Source organism: Ptychodera flava, chromosome 18, assembly GCF_041260155.1.
Source record: "Ptychodera flava strain L36383 chromosome 18, AS_Pfla_20210202, whole genome shotgun sequence".
In the NCBI taxonomy this organism is placed as follows: domain Eukaryota; kingdom Metazoa; phylum Hemichordata; class Enteropneusta; family Ptychoderidae; genus Ptychodera; species Ptychodera flava.
The window spans coordinates 4,944,829-4,960,762 of record NC_091945.1 but is presented as its reverse complement, the minus strand read 5'-3'; the positions used below and the strand labels follow the sequence as shown (position 1 = coordinate 4,960,762).

Below are 15,934 nucleotides of genomic sequence, written 5' to 3'. Positions count from 1 at the left end.
AGCCATACTAAAAGCCTTTTGCGATATTGTGTCGCTGTTACTTCTTTTCTGACAAAGTAGTCAGTGAAGACCGCCCTGTACGTCAGATTTAATGAACTCGAACCCTGGCCGTTCTTTGACATGTTTATGTAAATTAAAAGAGACGATTCTAATTTACCTGCGGTTGATAAGTTCCAAAGGCGATCAGCCAATTTACAGATCTTGAGAGTTTGGTATAAATATGGATTATAAACAGTGAAATAAAATGAAGAATCCAAATATTTCTAAGTGCCAATTGCTTGCAGGAGAGTGTGGTAAATAGGGAAGAGAGCAACTATTAATTCATTAAATTTTATTACTGCAAAACTGTAATCTAATGCAACAAAAGTCGTAAAACAACCAATAGGTTATGAATCAGTGAAGGGTAACTCACTCTAGGCATTTCGGGATGTATCAAGGTATGATTTGAACTATTGAGGGTTTTACCGTGCCGATTCAGCCCACTGTGCATGGTCATAGTTGGGGCACCCTCCATTTGTTCATTTGATTTGGTAGTGATGAGCAGAAATATGTAAAAGACATGCAGAAAATGAATGGCTATACTATAATACAAAACTGACACCATTTTCGTAGTCTAGTGAATCATCATGTTGCCGTAAAGTTACTCAACAATTCCATCGGTAGACACCGGCATGTCGCATTATTATGAAAATTTGTCTGCCGACACGCTCAGCTACAAGAGCCCTCCACAGTAAAATAGGCAATATCTCCAGAACAACAAACGTAACAACAGTCTATCGTCAGCAGATTGCCATAATTATACGATGACAAATAACTTTACCTTCCATTGGTCGTATATAGAAATGTACATGGAATGCCGGACGCCAGATGTGTTCCCATGTTGTCTCTTTAGACGTCACGCTGACAACATTAGTAAATATTTGTCGGTATATCTTGCACATTGAAAATTTTATGGTGATCTACTCGGTAATGCACGGCAAATAGCCGACGACGGGTAAATGAACATTAAATATCATAAATTTTATCTGGAAGTCAAATATATTTTAATTTCATTCGCACCAAATGAATATAATCATACAAACAATAGAATATTTAAAAAGTATAATGATCTAACGTTCTAGGTAATGAAGATTATTCAAGTCGTCACCAAAACAATTAAACCTTACAGCCCACTCAACATTAAGTAAAAAAGCTGTAAGAACTGTATATTTTGAATGAAACGCACGTCATATGAAAATGTTTCCGGTACCAATACAGTCTATCGTCAGGAGCTTGTCATAATTAGACGATGACAACTTAACCTTCCATTAGTCGTATATAGAAATATACGTGTAATGCCGTATGCCTGGTGTGTTCAGGTTTTGTCTCTTCAGACGTCACGCTGACCATATTTTCTCTAAATATTTGTCGGTATATCTTGCACATTGAAACATTCAATGTTGATCTACTCGATAATGCACGGCAAATAACAGACGACGGGTAAATGAACATTTATACCATAAATTTTATCTGGAAGTCAAATATATTTTAATTTCATTCGCACCAAATGAATATAATCATACAAACAATAGAATATTTAAAAAGTATAATGATCTAACGTTCTAGGTAATGAAGATTATTCAAGTCGTCACCAAAACAATTAAACCTTACAGCCCACTCAACATTAAGTAAAAAAGCTGTAAGAACTGTATATTTTGAATGAAACGCACGTCATATGAAAATGTTTCCGGTACCAATTTTCGCCGAACTAAAATTATTTAGATTAAATTGTAGTCGAAATCCTTTTAGTAAAGTCTTACAAAATAATTTCTTATTCATAAGCTATTCTAGGTAATTCTACAAATTATCTATCAAACGCAGTTATGGCTAACAGATACAACCATAGGGGATTCGATCTCCGATGATGACGATGATGATGATTAAATATTTAAAAATGAAGATAAATAAACATATATTTGGACTCAGTAAATTTGTTGTTATTGTTGTTGTTATTGTCGTTGTCGTTGTTGATACTATTTGCAGAAAGAACAAAGTATACGCTGCAAATTTCAACACAGCCTAACTATACATGTGCGTCGCAAATTCAACACAGCCTAACTATACATGTGCGTTGCAAATTCAATACAGCCTAACTATACATGTGCGTTGCTGCCTAACTATACATGTGCGTTGCAAATTCAATACAGCCTAACATTACCCAAGGGGTGTCACTTCATTGCCACACACTTTTTTTCGATCGCCAAAAATGCACCTAGCATGCATCGAAATCGGTAAAATTCGACGAAGGGTCAAGCACATTAGTCTTTCTCAATAATACTCCAACATTTTTACCTCTTACCGATGAAAGGTCGAGAAATCGCAAGTTTTTCAGCGTATCTGGACGTCTCTTACATTTCAGATTTAAAAGGCACGGCGGTGTATTGAGTCACGTGGGCGCTTTTCAAATCGAACCAATAGCAGAGCTGAATGGGCCAGCGTGAAAACCCGGAAGCAACGTAAGTTTCTCACATCTTTGGAAAGAACGATCTCTTGCTGCGGGTGAACTGGAACTGTTAAAGTTACCAGAATTTCGTATGCAGACGCACGCAGACAGTGTCACCCATAGTCTTCCAAAGACGTGAGAAACTTACGTTACTGCCGGGTTTTCACGCTGGGCCCATTCGTTCAGTACGGGCTCTGCTATTGGTTCGATTTGAAATGCGCCTACGTGACTTAATGTAACGCGCGGTCTTTTAAATCTGGAATGTAAGAGACAACCAGATGCGCTGAAAAACCTGCTGATTTCTCGACTTTTCATCGGTAAGAGGTAAAAATGTTTGAGTATATGATTGAGAAGGACCAATGTGCTTTGACCCTACATCGAATTTTACCGCTCTCGATGCTTGCTGGGTGCATTTTGGCGAGCTCTGCTATTGGTTCGATTTGAAAAGCGCCCACGTGACTCAATACACCGCCGTGCCTTTTAAATCTGAAATGTAAGAGACGTCCAGATACGCTGAAAAACTTGCTGATTTCTCGACTTTTCATCGGTAAGAGGTAAAAATGTTGGAGTATTATTGAGAAAGACTAATATGCCTTGACCCTACGTCGAATTTTACCGATTTCGATGCATGCTAGGTGCATTTTTGGCGATCGAAAAAAAGTGTGTGGTAATGAAGTGACACCCCTTGGGTAATGTTAGGCTGTATTGAATTTGCAACGCACATGTATAGTTAGGCTGTATTGAATTTGCAACGCACATGTATAGTTAGGCTGCAACGCACATGTATAGTTAGGCTGTATTGAATTTGCAACGCACATGTATAGTTAGGCTGTGTTGAAATTTGCAGCGCATACTTTGTTCTTTTCTGCAAATAGTATCAACAACGACAACAACAATAACAACAACAATAACAACAAATTTACTGAGTCCAAATATATTTTTACTTATCTTCATTTTTAAATATTTAATCATCATCATCATCGTCATCATCGGAGATCGAATCCCCTATGGCTAACAGATACAATGTCTATTTTCAAAATACATGTCACACTGTGCAATACAATGCAGAAAGTATGCAAGAATCTCTCAAAGCCGCCAGTTGGCAATGCAGGGTCGCCCTTATGCTTTGTACCATGATTTTAATCTTTTTGTAACCGGCTCAACGAAATGGCTTGGTTTGCTTCTTATTTGTGTCTAAACTTGCCTGGCAAGACAATAGAGGACAGGCAGTTATCAGAAGCTGTTTAGCGAACCAGGGGCTGCGAGAGAGTTTACCCACGTACAGCTTAATCTATCGTACACTGTAACCTGGCTAAAACAAGAAATAACACAAAAGAAATCTTTCAAACTAAACTGCTAGTGATGCTCTAAAGTCTGCTTCTCGGGCAAAATGTTAAAAATCATTAGCCACTGCTGCTGTTGCAATGCCTGAAAGATACTCAGTGGTTTCATCTCAAATCATGTCAATCACTTAATACAATATAATTATACATTAAACAACAGAACAAAACCTAAAAAATCAATATTGAAATACAAAAACTAAGTAATACAGAAATTCAGAATCTAAGACCACATCAATTACGTTTGGGCATTCTTTATTTTTGTCTGGATTGTTGGTAAGAATAAAACTTCCTTGAAGAGCCATGATACAGAGGTTGAAATTTACATGTACTATTTGCTTTTAGTATGATGTTCTACTTCTTCCTGCTTGATACCGAATGAGTCAATACATACTCAGTTCCTATGGCCGTCACTTTAAGGTTTCAATTAAAATATTGCTTCTTTACATGATACAACTCTGTTTTGATTTTCAGGGTATTTTTGTTACTCTTTTCCAAAATAAATTGAATATGGGACTTTCATGACACTTTCATAGTAAAACATAAAATTACTAATATTTTCTGAAAATTGTCAATAAAGTACAGCGAGGAATTGTAATACCGGTTTTATAACATCACAACTTTCCTTCGTAGACTTGGTCTTTGTTTTGAAAAATGTTTATTCATATATAGGAGAACCTACTTTTATGGATGTTACAGTATCACCCGTTGCTTGTCAAATGCCTGAATTCTTCCGTGTTGTCTACCCCATCCCCCAAATTGGTAAGCAAACGTACCTGCCCTATCAGCTGTCACATCACCCAAAAAGCAATGAGGCAGATCATTTGATCATTAGTTTTCATGGTCGACTTGAGGAGCTTTAATTAATTTAGCGTCGCATGTGACGACAGAAAGTTTTAATTTCAAAAGATACTTTACAAGTGCCATTTTAGAGCAATATTTCAGAAGTTTATCACGGACTTAATCTAATTTACTTGTACTAACCGACATTTTGAGTGAATCAAATATCAAACGTAAAATGCCATTTCAACTGCATCCTTAATCTTTGTAACGGTGAGTAGTGTGAGCGACTGAATGTGAATTATCTCGATCAATTACCTGGTATTTTAGCTATGATACTCTTTGTTACGGCAGCAGCAGCAAGGGCAGCAAAGGGCTGCCAAGACTTTTCTTTCCCTTCATCTGAATGATCACACACTCCGCGTACAAACATGCATCGTTTATCTTCCATATCAGCCGCGGTAGCTACACCAGCATTTTCCATTTCGAAACCTATTATATTTTCAGCTTCTGCGATTGCATTGCGCACTTCAGCATTTCTCATGACACTGTCTGAAGATGCTATTATTCCGAAGTGAACTTGTGGTGCCTCATCTGGTTTCAACTGAAACTCGGAACTACTTCCTGATTCGGAGGCTGGTTTTGCAAATTTCTCTGTATTATCTTTCTTTTGGAAAGCAGCTATATCGCCTTCCCAGGGGGTTTCCCGAATATTTTCATACAAATCTTTCACTGTTCGAGCAGCTTCTAAAGCTTTGTTTGATAGTCTGAGTGAGCACTTAAATATATCTTTCAAATTGGCTTTTATATTTTCTCTGGTATCAATATCCCTAATTTTCCCATAATCAAATTCGAGAAATGCCGGACCGCCTGTTTTTATCGGATAAGAGACTATTACATCACCTAAACGCACATTTGGACGTTTGTACTCTCCCGGATTAATGGCTTTATCATACTTGGTGTTCTCAAATGGCACTCCTCCACAAATGCCGACCATAAAAACTAATTCAATAGAACTGACCTCATTGCACAAGGCTGCAACAGTGCCAGCTGCAGCTGCTTTTCCGGTTCTACCAACAGGTAATGGGGCTATGACGACTTTTTTCCCGTTCATTTCACCGAGATAGTAGTTATGCTTACTTCCTGTGTGTGCTTTTACATCTGTATCAAGCACGCCGAACACGGCCATCCTTTCAATATCAAGTGCAGTTACTATTCCAATTTTGTACGAACTCAAGTCTAGAGATGAAAAATCAGATGCAAAAAACCTATGACGTTATCGTTCTTTTCACGGAAAGATAATTGATGGAATGATTCAAGGGGAAATTTAGTAAGAAACGTCTTTGATTATATAGGCAGGTTCCTGTCTCGGGAGAGAATTATTGAGTTAAGTACAAGACTTACCTTCCCGATTTTTCTCAGTGGGGACACGCGAGTGACTTCTGTTATATGGTTCTATATATAAATGAATATAGTATAAACTAATGAGAAAAAGCACACAACTGGATGCACCTGATGGTAACTTCCATTTATACTGGGTTAGCTTTCTATGGCGGTCTTTTAAAACTAGCGGTAATGCTCATTTATACTCATGAAGCGTTATGTTATACACTAGTAATATGATACGATCATTTTGTCTGAACATAAAATAAAAAACAGCTGGCTTGAGTGTCAGATAAAAAACACTACACATTTATCTCGAATTGAGGTGGCAGGGCACTACTACAATATGGTGGTCACTCTTGTATGTCACACTTTTTTCCGATCTCTGAAATATTTAGGTAAGAATTGTTTTTGTTTTCTTGCTGGAATAAAAATGGGGTAGATTGCAATTACCTACTCAATCATATTTATCGATACACATACAAAAGAACCAATTGAGAATCAGTCACAACACAAATATATTCGAATTCAAACTTCTCAACTGTATATTTTACTTACTTTTATTGCATTTTCATGTAAATTTCTTGTTGTACCCTTATGAGAGTAATACAAAAAGTGCTTTCTTTCTATTTGATTGTAGAGTGTTACTTCGACAACGCATATTGTCGGGCGATTTCAAACTAATTTATTTTGCTTCATTCAATCGTAGAGATTGATTATATTCACTTTGCCCTATAATCAGTCTTAGTAGAAATATTTTTCCTTTTCCACGAATCCCTTGAAAATCCTCACTTATGTTCTCTTTCACCTGAACGCTTTATACAAAAAAATTCTTGTGGTGATTTTTTTAGTGACATAATTTATTATGACTTGTGCTAAAGGTACCTTCAAGCTGACAATCCAAGGATTACCGCATGAAAATAAATGAGGTACAGATTTGTAAGCAAAATACCGCCCAAGACGAAGTGTTGGTAAAAAACGCTGGTCGCGTGAAAGCTATGCAAATGCAACAAGGAAGTGCCATGACTGAAACATCATGGAAGGACAATAAAAGCGTAGCATTAATGAGAATGTAAAACTAAAGAACAGAGTATGTGGGGAGAAAACATATGGACTCGCACTCTTAACATTTGGCAAGTGAAATGTTCACTCGTTGCTATCGTCAACAAGAAGAATATCCATTGGTATGACTCGACACACCAGCACATAGCGTAGTACAATGTCTTGCCTAGACGTATATTTTATTACCAGCTTAGCAAAGCACTTCTAAATGTGCATGCCTCGGCTATTAATTGCTTGAACACTAAGAGAGGAATGAGTAAACAGACACTTGATTTCCAGGTGTACCAGCAGTCTCATGTTATCTATGAATAGCTGTTTGTCAATTATACCTTACGATCCTTCAGAATCATATCATATAATGGAACTGTGGTTGGTCCGTCTTTATGGTAGCCAAATTTATGATTAACATCGTAGAAGAAGAACAAAACAATCAAAATAAACAGGTTGCTTGACAGGCGAGAGATTTGTTATCAACTATTCATATCTTTGTTACATGTAACAGTTAAATTCTTGGTATTTGGTTGAATTATTTATTAATAAGTATTATTAATTATGATGCAGTGAATATGGAAGAACGTTCTTAAATACGAAATATGTATGATGCAAGTATATCTTTATACACTGCCATGCAGATTTTGACACATGAGTATCAACTAAGCCATAAATCAACAGTAAAATTGGAAATGAGATATCAATACAAAGTTAACTACTCAAAAACATGTGAGGTGATTACTTTTATAATAATCTTTGACGTCATCGGCAAGTGGTTTACGGCCTATCCGTTGTAAGATGTCGATAAGATGGTCACCGTTGTTTTCTGAAATGATTCCGCCGTCCAATAAAAGTAGGAAGAGTTCTTCAGCGTTTCCATTTTTCTTTATTTCTTCTCCTTTTTTCTTGTCGATTTGTCCACGACACAAGTTAACAAGTTTCCTGACTTCATCTACAAAAAAGGAAAAACAATGTAAGACAACAGTAAGCATAACGATTAGTCATTGTAAGTCAATTTATAATATGTGAACATGACGATTCCAGTTCTAAAGTACACGAGCGGAATTTAAAAAAATCTTAACTGTCGACTCAAATTCTTTATAACTTACAAATGGCTAAGTGTATTATAGATCAATACCACAGTGTATAAATCGGGTAACCTTTCAGGTGTATATGCGTGTTACTTGAGTCCTCACCGGTACCCAAATACACTTCGCCTCAAATACAGATGGATGTGCATGTAAGACAATATGTACACCTTGATAGCGGCTAGAAGTCGACTGGCAATCAAGCATGCAGTCAACAACAAAATACAAATTATTTCTGTACCAATCAAAAAAGTACATAATGCTAGGACAAATTTTCGTGACAAACTTGTGTTAAGAAACACTTCACTTCCCTCTTTAATCGACAAAGGAGCGTGGCATGAACCACGTTAGAAATGACCCCTCTCGTATAGGGGAAGACACATTTCCTTCAGAAGACTGATATTTCTGGACAGTTTTGATCTCTGATATATGATCACTTTACAAGCACACTCCGCTTTATCACATGGGGTGAATCTGTGATGTCACACCTGTTGTTACATGATACGTGTACTTTCTAGTTTAATATATGGTCCAAAGGAATAAACTTCACGCACGTATGATTTTAATGACTGGAATAATGTTGGATCGACCTAAAAAGACGGCTTAATGTATAGCATAATTTCATTTCTTGTATATGCATCTCCAGTCCTAACCGCAATCGAAACTAGTATATTCACCCTTGACATTGTACTGGAAAGTTTCAAAACCTTCATGCAGTCTATGATTTTTTAACATGATGTATTTATTTTCCTGAATACTATCAGAGAGAGAATGTCGCTTTGAATTATATATATGATAATTACAACTTTGCATATTTTTCTATTTTTACTTATCAGAATTACATATCTTGATAGAGTTTTGCCATGGTTGAAAAATATGCTGCGTATATTTAAGATACTTTGACGTAAGAGTAAAATCATTTTATGGGCTAAATACTTATTTGCATTTTTAATTACCTTTATCACTTACAGAAATAAGATTTGAGAGACAGTACTTAAGTTGATAAAATTTAATTTGTATGTTGATTACATAATAATGAACACTTGTAAAGAAATTGACATTTTTCGGCCTAAGCTAATCGCTTATTTGACCTTTGGCACTTATGTAAATTTAAGTAGACGAATTTGCCAGAGGAGAACACATAAGATTCGATAATTTTATTGTCACAGTAGAAGACGTTTGCATTTTCAGCTAATTTTTTATTGCAAGTAGAAATAGGTGGCACCGTATCGGGCGGATTTTAGCAGTGAGCAGCAGGAGGAGCAGTGATGAGCAGTGAGGAGCCCTGACGAGCCCGGAGGAGCCCTTTGGCCTACAGAGCAATTTGTCAGTGAGGAACGCAGACGCTGATGCACTGGACCACTTAACTATTTGGTCTTAACCCAATCTTTTGGGGTCTGACCCCATAGCTTGGTCAAATTTAGTAATTTGGCTGTAAATGGCTATGTACAAGGAAGCAAGGTGATATATGGCCCCCTAGTGGGATGGTTATTGACGGAGGGCAGTGAGGAGCCGCAGGCTACGGTATTTTGGCAGTGAGGAGACCTGAGGAGCCTTGAGCCGCGAAGAGAAATTTGGCAGTGAGGAGCCTCAGGTTTCGATGTTATGGACCCTTTGCCCAGTTGAGATTAGTACTTTGGCTTTCGATTGCTGCATGTTTGGAGGCACGTTGACAATTGTTCAAAAAGGGATGACACATACATGTGCAAGTGTAGAGTCACAACTGCCATGATTTTGGACTCAGTTCAAGCTTAGCCAAAGTTAAAATGTTTCACCTGACCCTTTGCGCAACTGGAAAGGTTACAATTGTGGTGCATCCCAATCTCCTCCATGATTTCGTTCTATGACACTGTAGCACCTGCATGACACCAGATTCCCTAGCTTACCTAAAAAATTAAATTATGACACCTGACCCCTTTGCTCTCCTGGAATAGTTACAAGAAGTGGTCAACCATCCCATCCCACACACATATTTGGCAAGTGGCACCTGCCTTTCACAGACCCCCTAGCTTACATAAAAATACAAAATTTGGCATTGTGGCAACCAATGCAGGAATGTATCTGGGATCCTCTTTAATGCCATTGTGAAGAGATTTAGGAACATGGGGTACATAAGTTGTTTAAAATGCAAATTGAAAATATTGGGAAGGTAGCACATTTGAAGCTACTGACTTGATGAGATAAATCCTATGGCTCCCTTTAGAGCCTACTCATAGCAAGGGAGCGATGTACAGTATGTGGTACAGCAGTCACATCGGGTACGAGCGAGTCTTCCCAATTTTGCTACAAATAACAGGGGACAAGTGATATTCTTTGCAGACAGCATGAAGATACATGTAAGAGTCAAGGGTTAATAAAATAAGTTTCATTAATTCACTTTAATTTTCTTTCCTCCAAAAACATGTTTGTTTTTTGTTATGATTGATCAGTAGTATGATCATGATATGATACTTGTATGCAACATCGGCCAGCCCGTCCTTACCTGGCTAAGTCTGTCAAACAAACGGGGGGTCATTTATCACTATTTTATCATTCTAAATATTCGATACATACATACATACATACATACATACATACATACATACATACATACATACATACATACATACATACATACGAAGGAACGTACGAACGTTCATACATACATACATACATACACAGACAGAAAGACAGACAGACGGACAGACAGACAGACAGACAGACAGAAAGACATATATGCATGCCTGCATGTATGAAAGCTTGCTCGCCTGCAAACATGCATACAGCCATGCAAAGTAAAAACAAAGTGTATGATCATGAATGTTAATTGACAGCATAACAGCCCTAAAAGAACCGATTCCACATTGAATAATAAGGAAATATTAAATTACAAAATCTTGATGATATCTTTGATTAACGACAGCGAACAACGGTGCACATATACTTTCGTTCTAATTGAACAATCAAACTTCGATTATTTGAATATGTACATGTGGGGATGCTTCCATGCAATATGCCCATGATCATTATAAAAGAGTGATAACGTCTAATTAAGCAATAAAGCACACCCCAGCGATGGTATACCATGAACTTTTCACCAGTTCACGACATATATGCACGAGCGATAGCGAGTACATATATGAAGTGAACTGGTCAAATCGAGTGGTATAAGCTTACCGGCGCTTGGTGTGATTTATTGCTATTATATCATAACAGTATATTGAAATTCTGGCGTGGAACGTCATAAACGGAGTTTTGCTCAAGCTGAGAGCTCGCGCGTATGCCAGCCGTGGTATATCGTCAATATACCACGGTTCTTTTCGCGTCTCGACCAATCAGATCGCTGTATTTGCACCATCAATATACTGGTATGATATAATAATACGTAATGTCATTGATTGTTGCAAGCTTACCTGTGTCCAATTTACCTTCCAATTCAAAATAGAGCTTCTATCGAGTCAGGTTTCTTCGAAGAGGCCATAATTTATGATTCTGGAATGGTAAATAAAAAGTTCACATATTACTACAATATTATGTTCCTGCCAAGGGCCAACAGGTGGTTGAGAGAATTCTAAATAGCTACAGCAAAAAGGCACAGTGTTGCGGTAAACCACTGGTCATCTGGAGTCAAGGAGTAAGATTCCCAACTCCGGATGCCAAGAAAAACCCCAAAAAGAAAACATGGGGAAGGCATGGAAACAAACCGACAAAACAATAATTTTAACGACCGATAACACCAACTACTTCATACAAAATGTCGGCAAAAGGTATGCGGCTGTCAAATACATCAGAATACCCTACTGTCAAATTTTCAAGCATGGAGACACCATTTTGACTACTTGTGTAATTGACTAAAAGTCTAGCAAGATAAACAAGTGCTGCCATTGAAGACCAGTCACCTTATTTCTGAATCATTTCAAGAGAGGCTCCACACTGATGAGCAAAGGTAGCCCCTCCACGGCGAAGACTGTGACCTGAATACTGTGATGCATTGTGACTTGTGAGGTTGATCGAATCATTAAGGGTCTTGGCATACATGGGCTGTGTCATTTGGCCCATTGTTATAAGAAGAGCAGGGGAATGCACACGAGCTGGGAATTTGTCAAAAGTGATGCTCAACAGCAAAGACTGCAAAACAAATGTGAAACCTTGTGTACAAACTACAGGTACAAGCAAAGTACGTTCGCCTAATTGAATAGTCTTTGTTCATTTGGTTTCATAGCCGTGCCCATTCAAAAAAGGAGACAACCCTGGATAGATGACAATGAACACTGAATTTAGCGGCTTGGGTTGTACAAGATTTGACTTTCTGAAAAAGGTTTGAAAGCCAGTTAAAGTCGCGGCCAAATAACGGAGTTGACGCGCAATAAAACTTTCTGAACATACTTGCAAAAGAATGCTAGGAGTATTGGCCGGTTTTCTTGATTGCTCATCGCCTACAAGATGGAGGATACCCTTCAATGTACATTTGACAATGTAAGATTGATGAAACTGTCTATCTTGGTAACCCAATTAAAGGTGCAGCTTACAAAAGGACTCTCACAGTTTGGGACTTGTGAGTTAAAGTAGTTGCAGTAGTTTCAGCTTTCTACCTGGAGACTATTTATTCCTGGTATAGGTCTCGCCGAAAACTGTGTGAAAGAAGAGGCATTATTGGGCATGGTGAGCATCTGAAAACGTTGCCACTGATTTGGTTCACACAGGCGAGATAGTGCATCAGCAATATTGTTGTCGGCACCTTTGATATGACGGGCGGTAATATGAAATTGTGGATCGCTGACAACTAGAGCGATTAATTCACATAGGAAGTCCGATCGATAGTAATGGCAATGTGATATTTTCCCTTATTGTCAGAGGCGATTGTTTAAGTATTGTCTAAATATATAACAACATTTTGATTTTCCAATTGCCCGACCATATCCGTGCCAAAAGCAAAATGCGAAACAGTTCTAAATAGTTAATATTGTTTGAAACTTCAGTCACGTAGGAGCATGAACTCGGTTCCACCAAGGCAAGTCTCTGATTTCACTTGGTTGAGGGACAGCATCGGGACGCCACGCCCCTGCTACCCAGTCGCCATGGAAATAAACCTTTTAACCTGAAAATGAGGCATCAGTCTGTAAAACACACTATGGTAATGGTTCAGTACGGGTGATTTGAACTTTGCCACTAAAGTTCGTGGCAAAGTCGAACCATCACTATCAGTCTTTGCGGAACTCTTTATTAATTTTTATCTTGTGATGAGGACGTTTGAGTTTGTTCATCAAATCAATAATACTTCTCGTAAGTGTACGGCCACATTTTACAATAGTAAATGACAAAATACCGACAAGCGATTGCAAATTTGTTTTTTGTTAGCGTGCGTTTTGAAGACACTGTAGTTAAGACTTCAGTCTAACTAGCTTTTCTTGGGGTAGCCTAATTTCATTTGCAACTGAATAGAGCTCAATACCTAAAAGGTAATAATCCGTGCAGGTCCGCGCACCTTGGACCAACTGATATAGAAACCCAGATAACGTAAAAGACGAATCAGTGTACGTTGTGCTTGTAAGCAATCATCGTACGATTTGCTGATGAGAAGGAAATCGTCTAAGTAGTTCACGATAGGAAACACCACATTTCTTAACATACGTACCATGGAGTTTGAGACGAGAGTGAAAATACAAGGTGCACAGAAAAGACAACAATAGCAAATTAACATTTTTTGTCATACTGTCCATCACATTGTCGAACGAACTCTTGCTGGTGGTGGGCGGAGACATGTGATCGTTGATCCATTTGCGTAATGGTCGTGAGCAGTCCATCATAGGTCTATAATCACCAGAGCCCTACTTAGGGACAGCTCCATAGGAGTACACACATTGGGGTTTTCATATCCCCCGACACCTATTTTTTCCCCTGTTAAAGTTCAGACAAAAAATCTGTCCAACTTAGGTTTGACTTCTGCATAAATGGCTGATTTGAAATAGTTACCTTGATAGCTTTCAATACGAGTGGTATCATCCACAATCTTAAACCATGCCGAATACCGTCAAGTAAAACGTCTTTGTCTGGGTCGTCGGCTAGTTCATTTTCCAAGCTTTGGTATTCAGCTGAGCCCACAGTAATGTGAAGCCTTGAGGATCATCGACTAAGTTAGCGTTTGCATCCGGAAAAACTTTCAATCAATGTGTTCACACAAAGCAGCATTATTTGTAGCTTCAGGCGGGACGTACTACAACACGGCAGGTAGATTTATATAACATAAAATAAATCCATTAGCATTTGTTCTGGATTTAAATTGCTATCGCAAACAGAACAATATTAAAAGCTAAACTAAAGCCGTAATTCAAATCATCTATGGTACAAAAACCGCTTTGGCGTACTCATTTTTATTCCGGAGTAAAACTATTTCATTCCCTTGTCCAGTAAGACTGTGAAAACTATTGGCCTTTTTTCGTGGAATTTGTTCCTGCTAAACACGATTGGAACTAAATTGGGATTATTGGATTGGCACAATTTCTCAAGAATTTTAGAAATTTGTCTAATATTACACCATCTTTAAAATTTTATTCAAAATTTACGATGCTGTCGAAATGTTATAAGTAAGAATCAGTGCATGACAGTATCTAATGCAATATTGTTCAAAACATATGAACAATATTCATATTTGAATGAAAATGTGAGAGTTTTCCTGTAGTTTCTTCATTATTGAAACACTATTAATAATCTCAGTTTGTCACTTTTCCTCGACCTAAATGAAGCTTTTCGATTGATTTACAGTTAAGTCAGTCAGGGTCATTAAAAATCTGCCCTGATTCAATTTAATGTTCATGAAGCCTTAAATACACGAAAAAGTCAGGGACATTTCAAAAGTGCCCTGACTCAAAAAATACTTGTGAGTATATATTTACAACGTTGGTAAAAATACTGAAATCTGTCTATATTTGAATACAGGATAATAGTGTTGATCTATATTTGAATACAGGATAATAGGACACACGTAAATAGCAAAATGCTAGTCAAGTCCGTTTCCAAGCTCAAGTTTTGATCATCAAAAATATAAAAATTAAATATAATAAAGTCGTTACAGATACATAGTGTCAATAGATAATAAAATTTATCAGCCATTTAGTAAATCTATATACTGAAATTTATTTCAAGTTTTTAAAATGCGCTTTTAGGGAATTACGGAAGGCGTGTTTTGTTGTTTTAGACCTTATGTCGGGTGGCAAAGTGTTCGATAATACAGTACCAGTGTATGATCTTGCAAATTTACCCATAGATATATTAACAGTTGGGCAAAAGAGATTTACTTGACCTCCATACCGTGTTATATAGTGATGACACAGTAATGAACAATAGTTCTTGAGACAGTGAGATAAGTTGCTATGGACTAAATCATACATAAATGAACAGATTTGAAGTTTGTCTAACTTGATATTGTCAAGAATATTAATTTTGTTGAAAAAAATGGTTGAGTGTACTGTACAGCTACTGAATGTTATACCCATGCTAGCTATGAGAGAAGGATGCTAGTAAGATGTGACGAATACTTGGATCTCAAGACTTGAAGACTGGTAGTGATGTGCGGTTGTATGAAATTCTTGTAAAGTAAGCTTACGTCAGAGTATATTGTGGTACAAATTGTCTCAGTCACAAAGGATGCAAACTTTTTCGCTGGTAATTGAATTAATCACCTGAACATGAAAAAATCAATGGAGGTGTATATCTATAATGACAATTACAAAAGATGTAGCTTCATCTCATCAATGAGCCTATTATATATGTGAAGGGGACATTCGAGGGAAATGGTTCTCCTGCTACTTCTAAATATAATACGGTTAGTT

The 15,934-nt window shown here is 37.4% G+C and overlaps 1 protein-coding gene and 1 long non-coding RNA gene across 2 annotated transcripts; both read right to left on the bottom strand.

Annotated features, from left to right (window-relative positions):
- Window positions 1-4,912: 4,912 nt before the first annotated feature.
- Window positions 4,913-5,791, bottom strand: LOC139117890 (uncharacterized). Its single transcript, XM_070681123.1, has one exon. It carries the CDS (start codon window positions 5,789-5,791, stop codon window positions 4,913-4,915), a length of 879 nt encoding a protein of 292 aa, XP_070537224.1.
- A 217-nt stretch (window positions 5,792-6,008) lies between these two features.
- On the bottom strand, window positions 6,009-11,599 carry LOC139117774 (uncharacterized). The gene is made up of 3 exons (XR_011548574.1): window positions 11,519-11,599; window positions 7,781-7,990; window positions 6,009-6,057 (listed from the first exon to the last, which is right to left on the bottom strand). It is a non-coding gene; the product is annotated as an uncharacterized lncRNA (long non-coding RNA).
- Window positions 11,600-15,934: the final 4,335 nt, after the last annotated feature.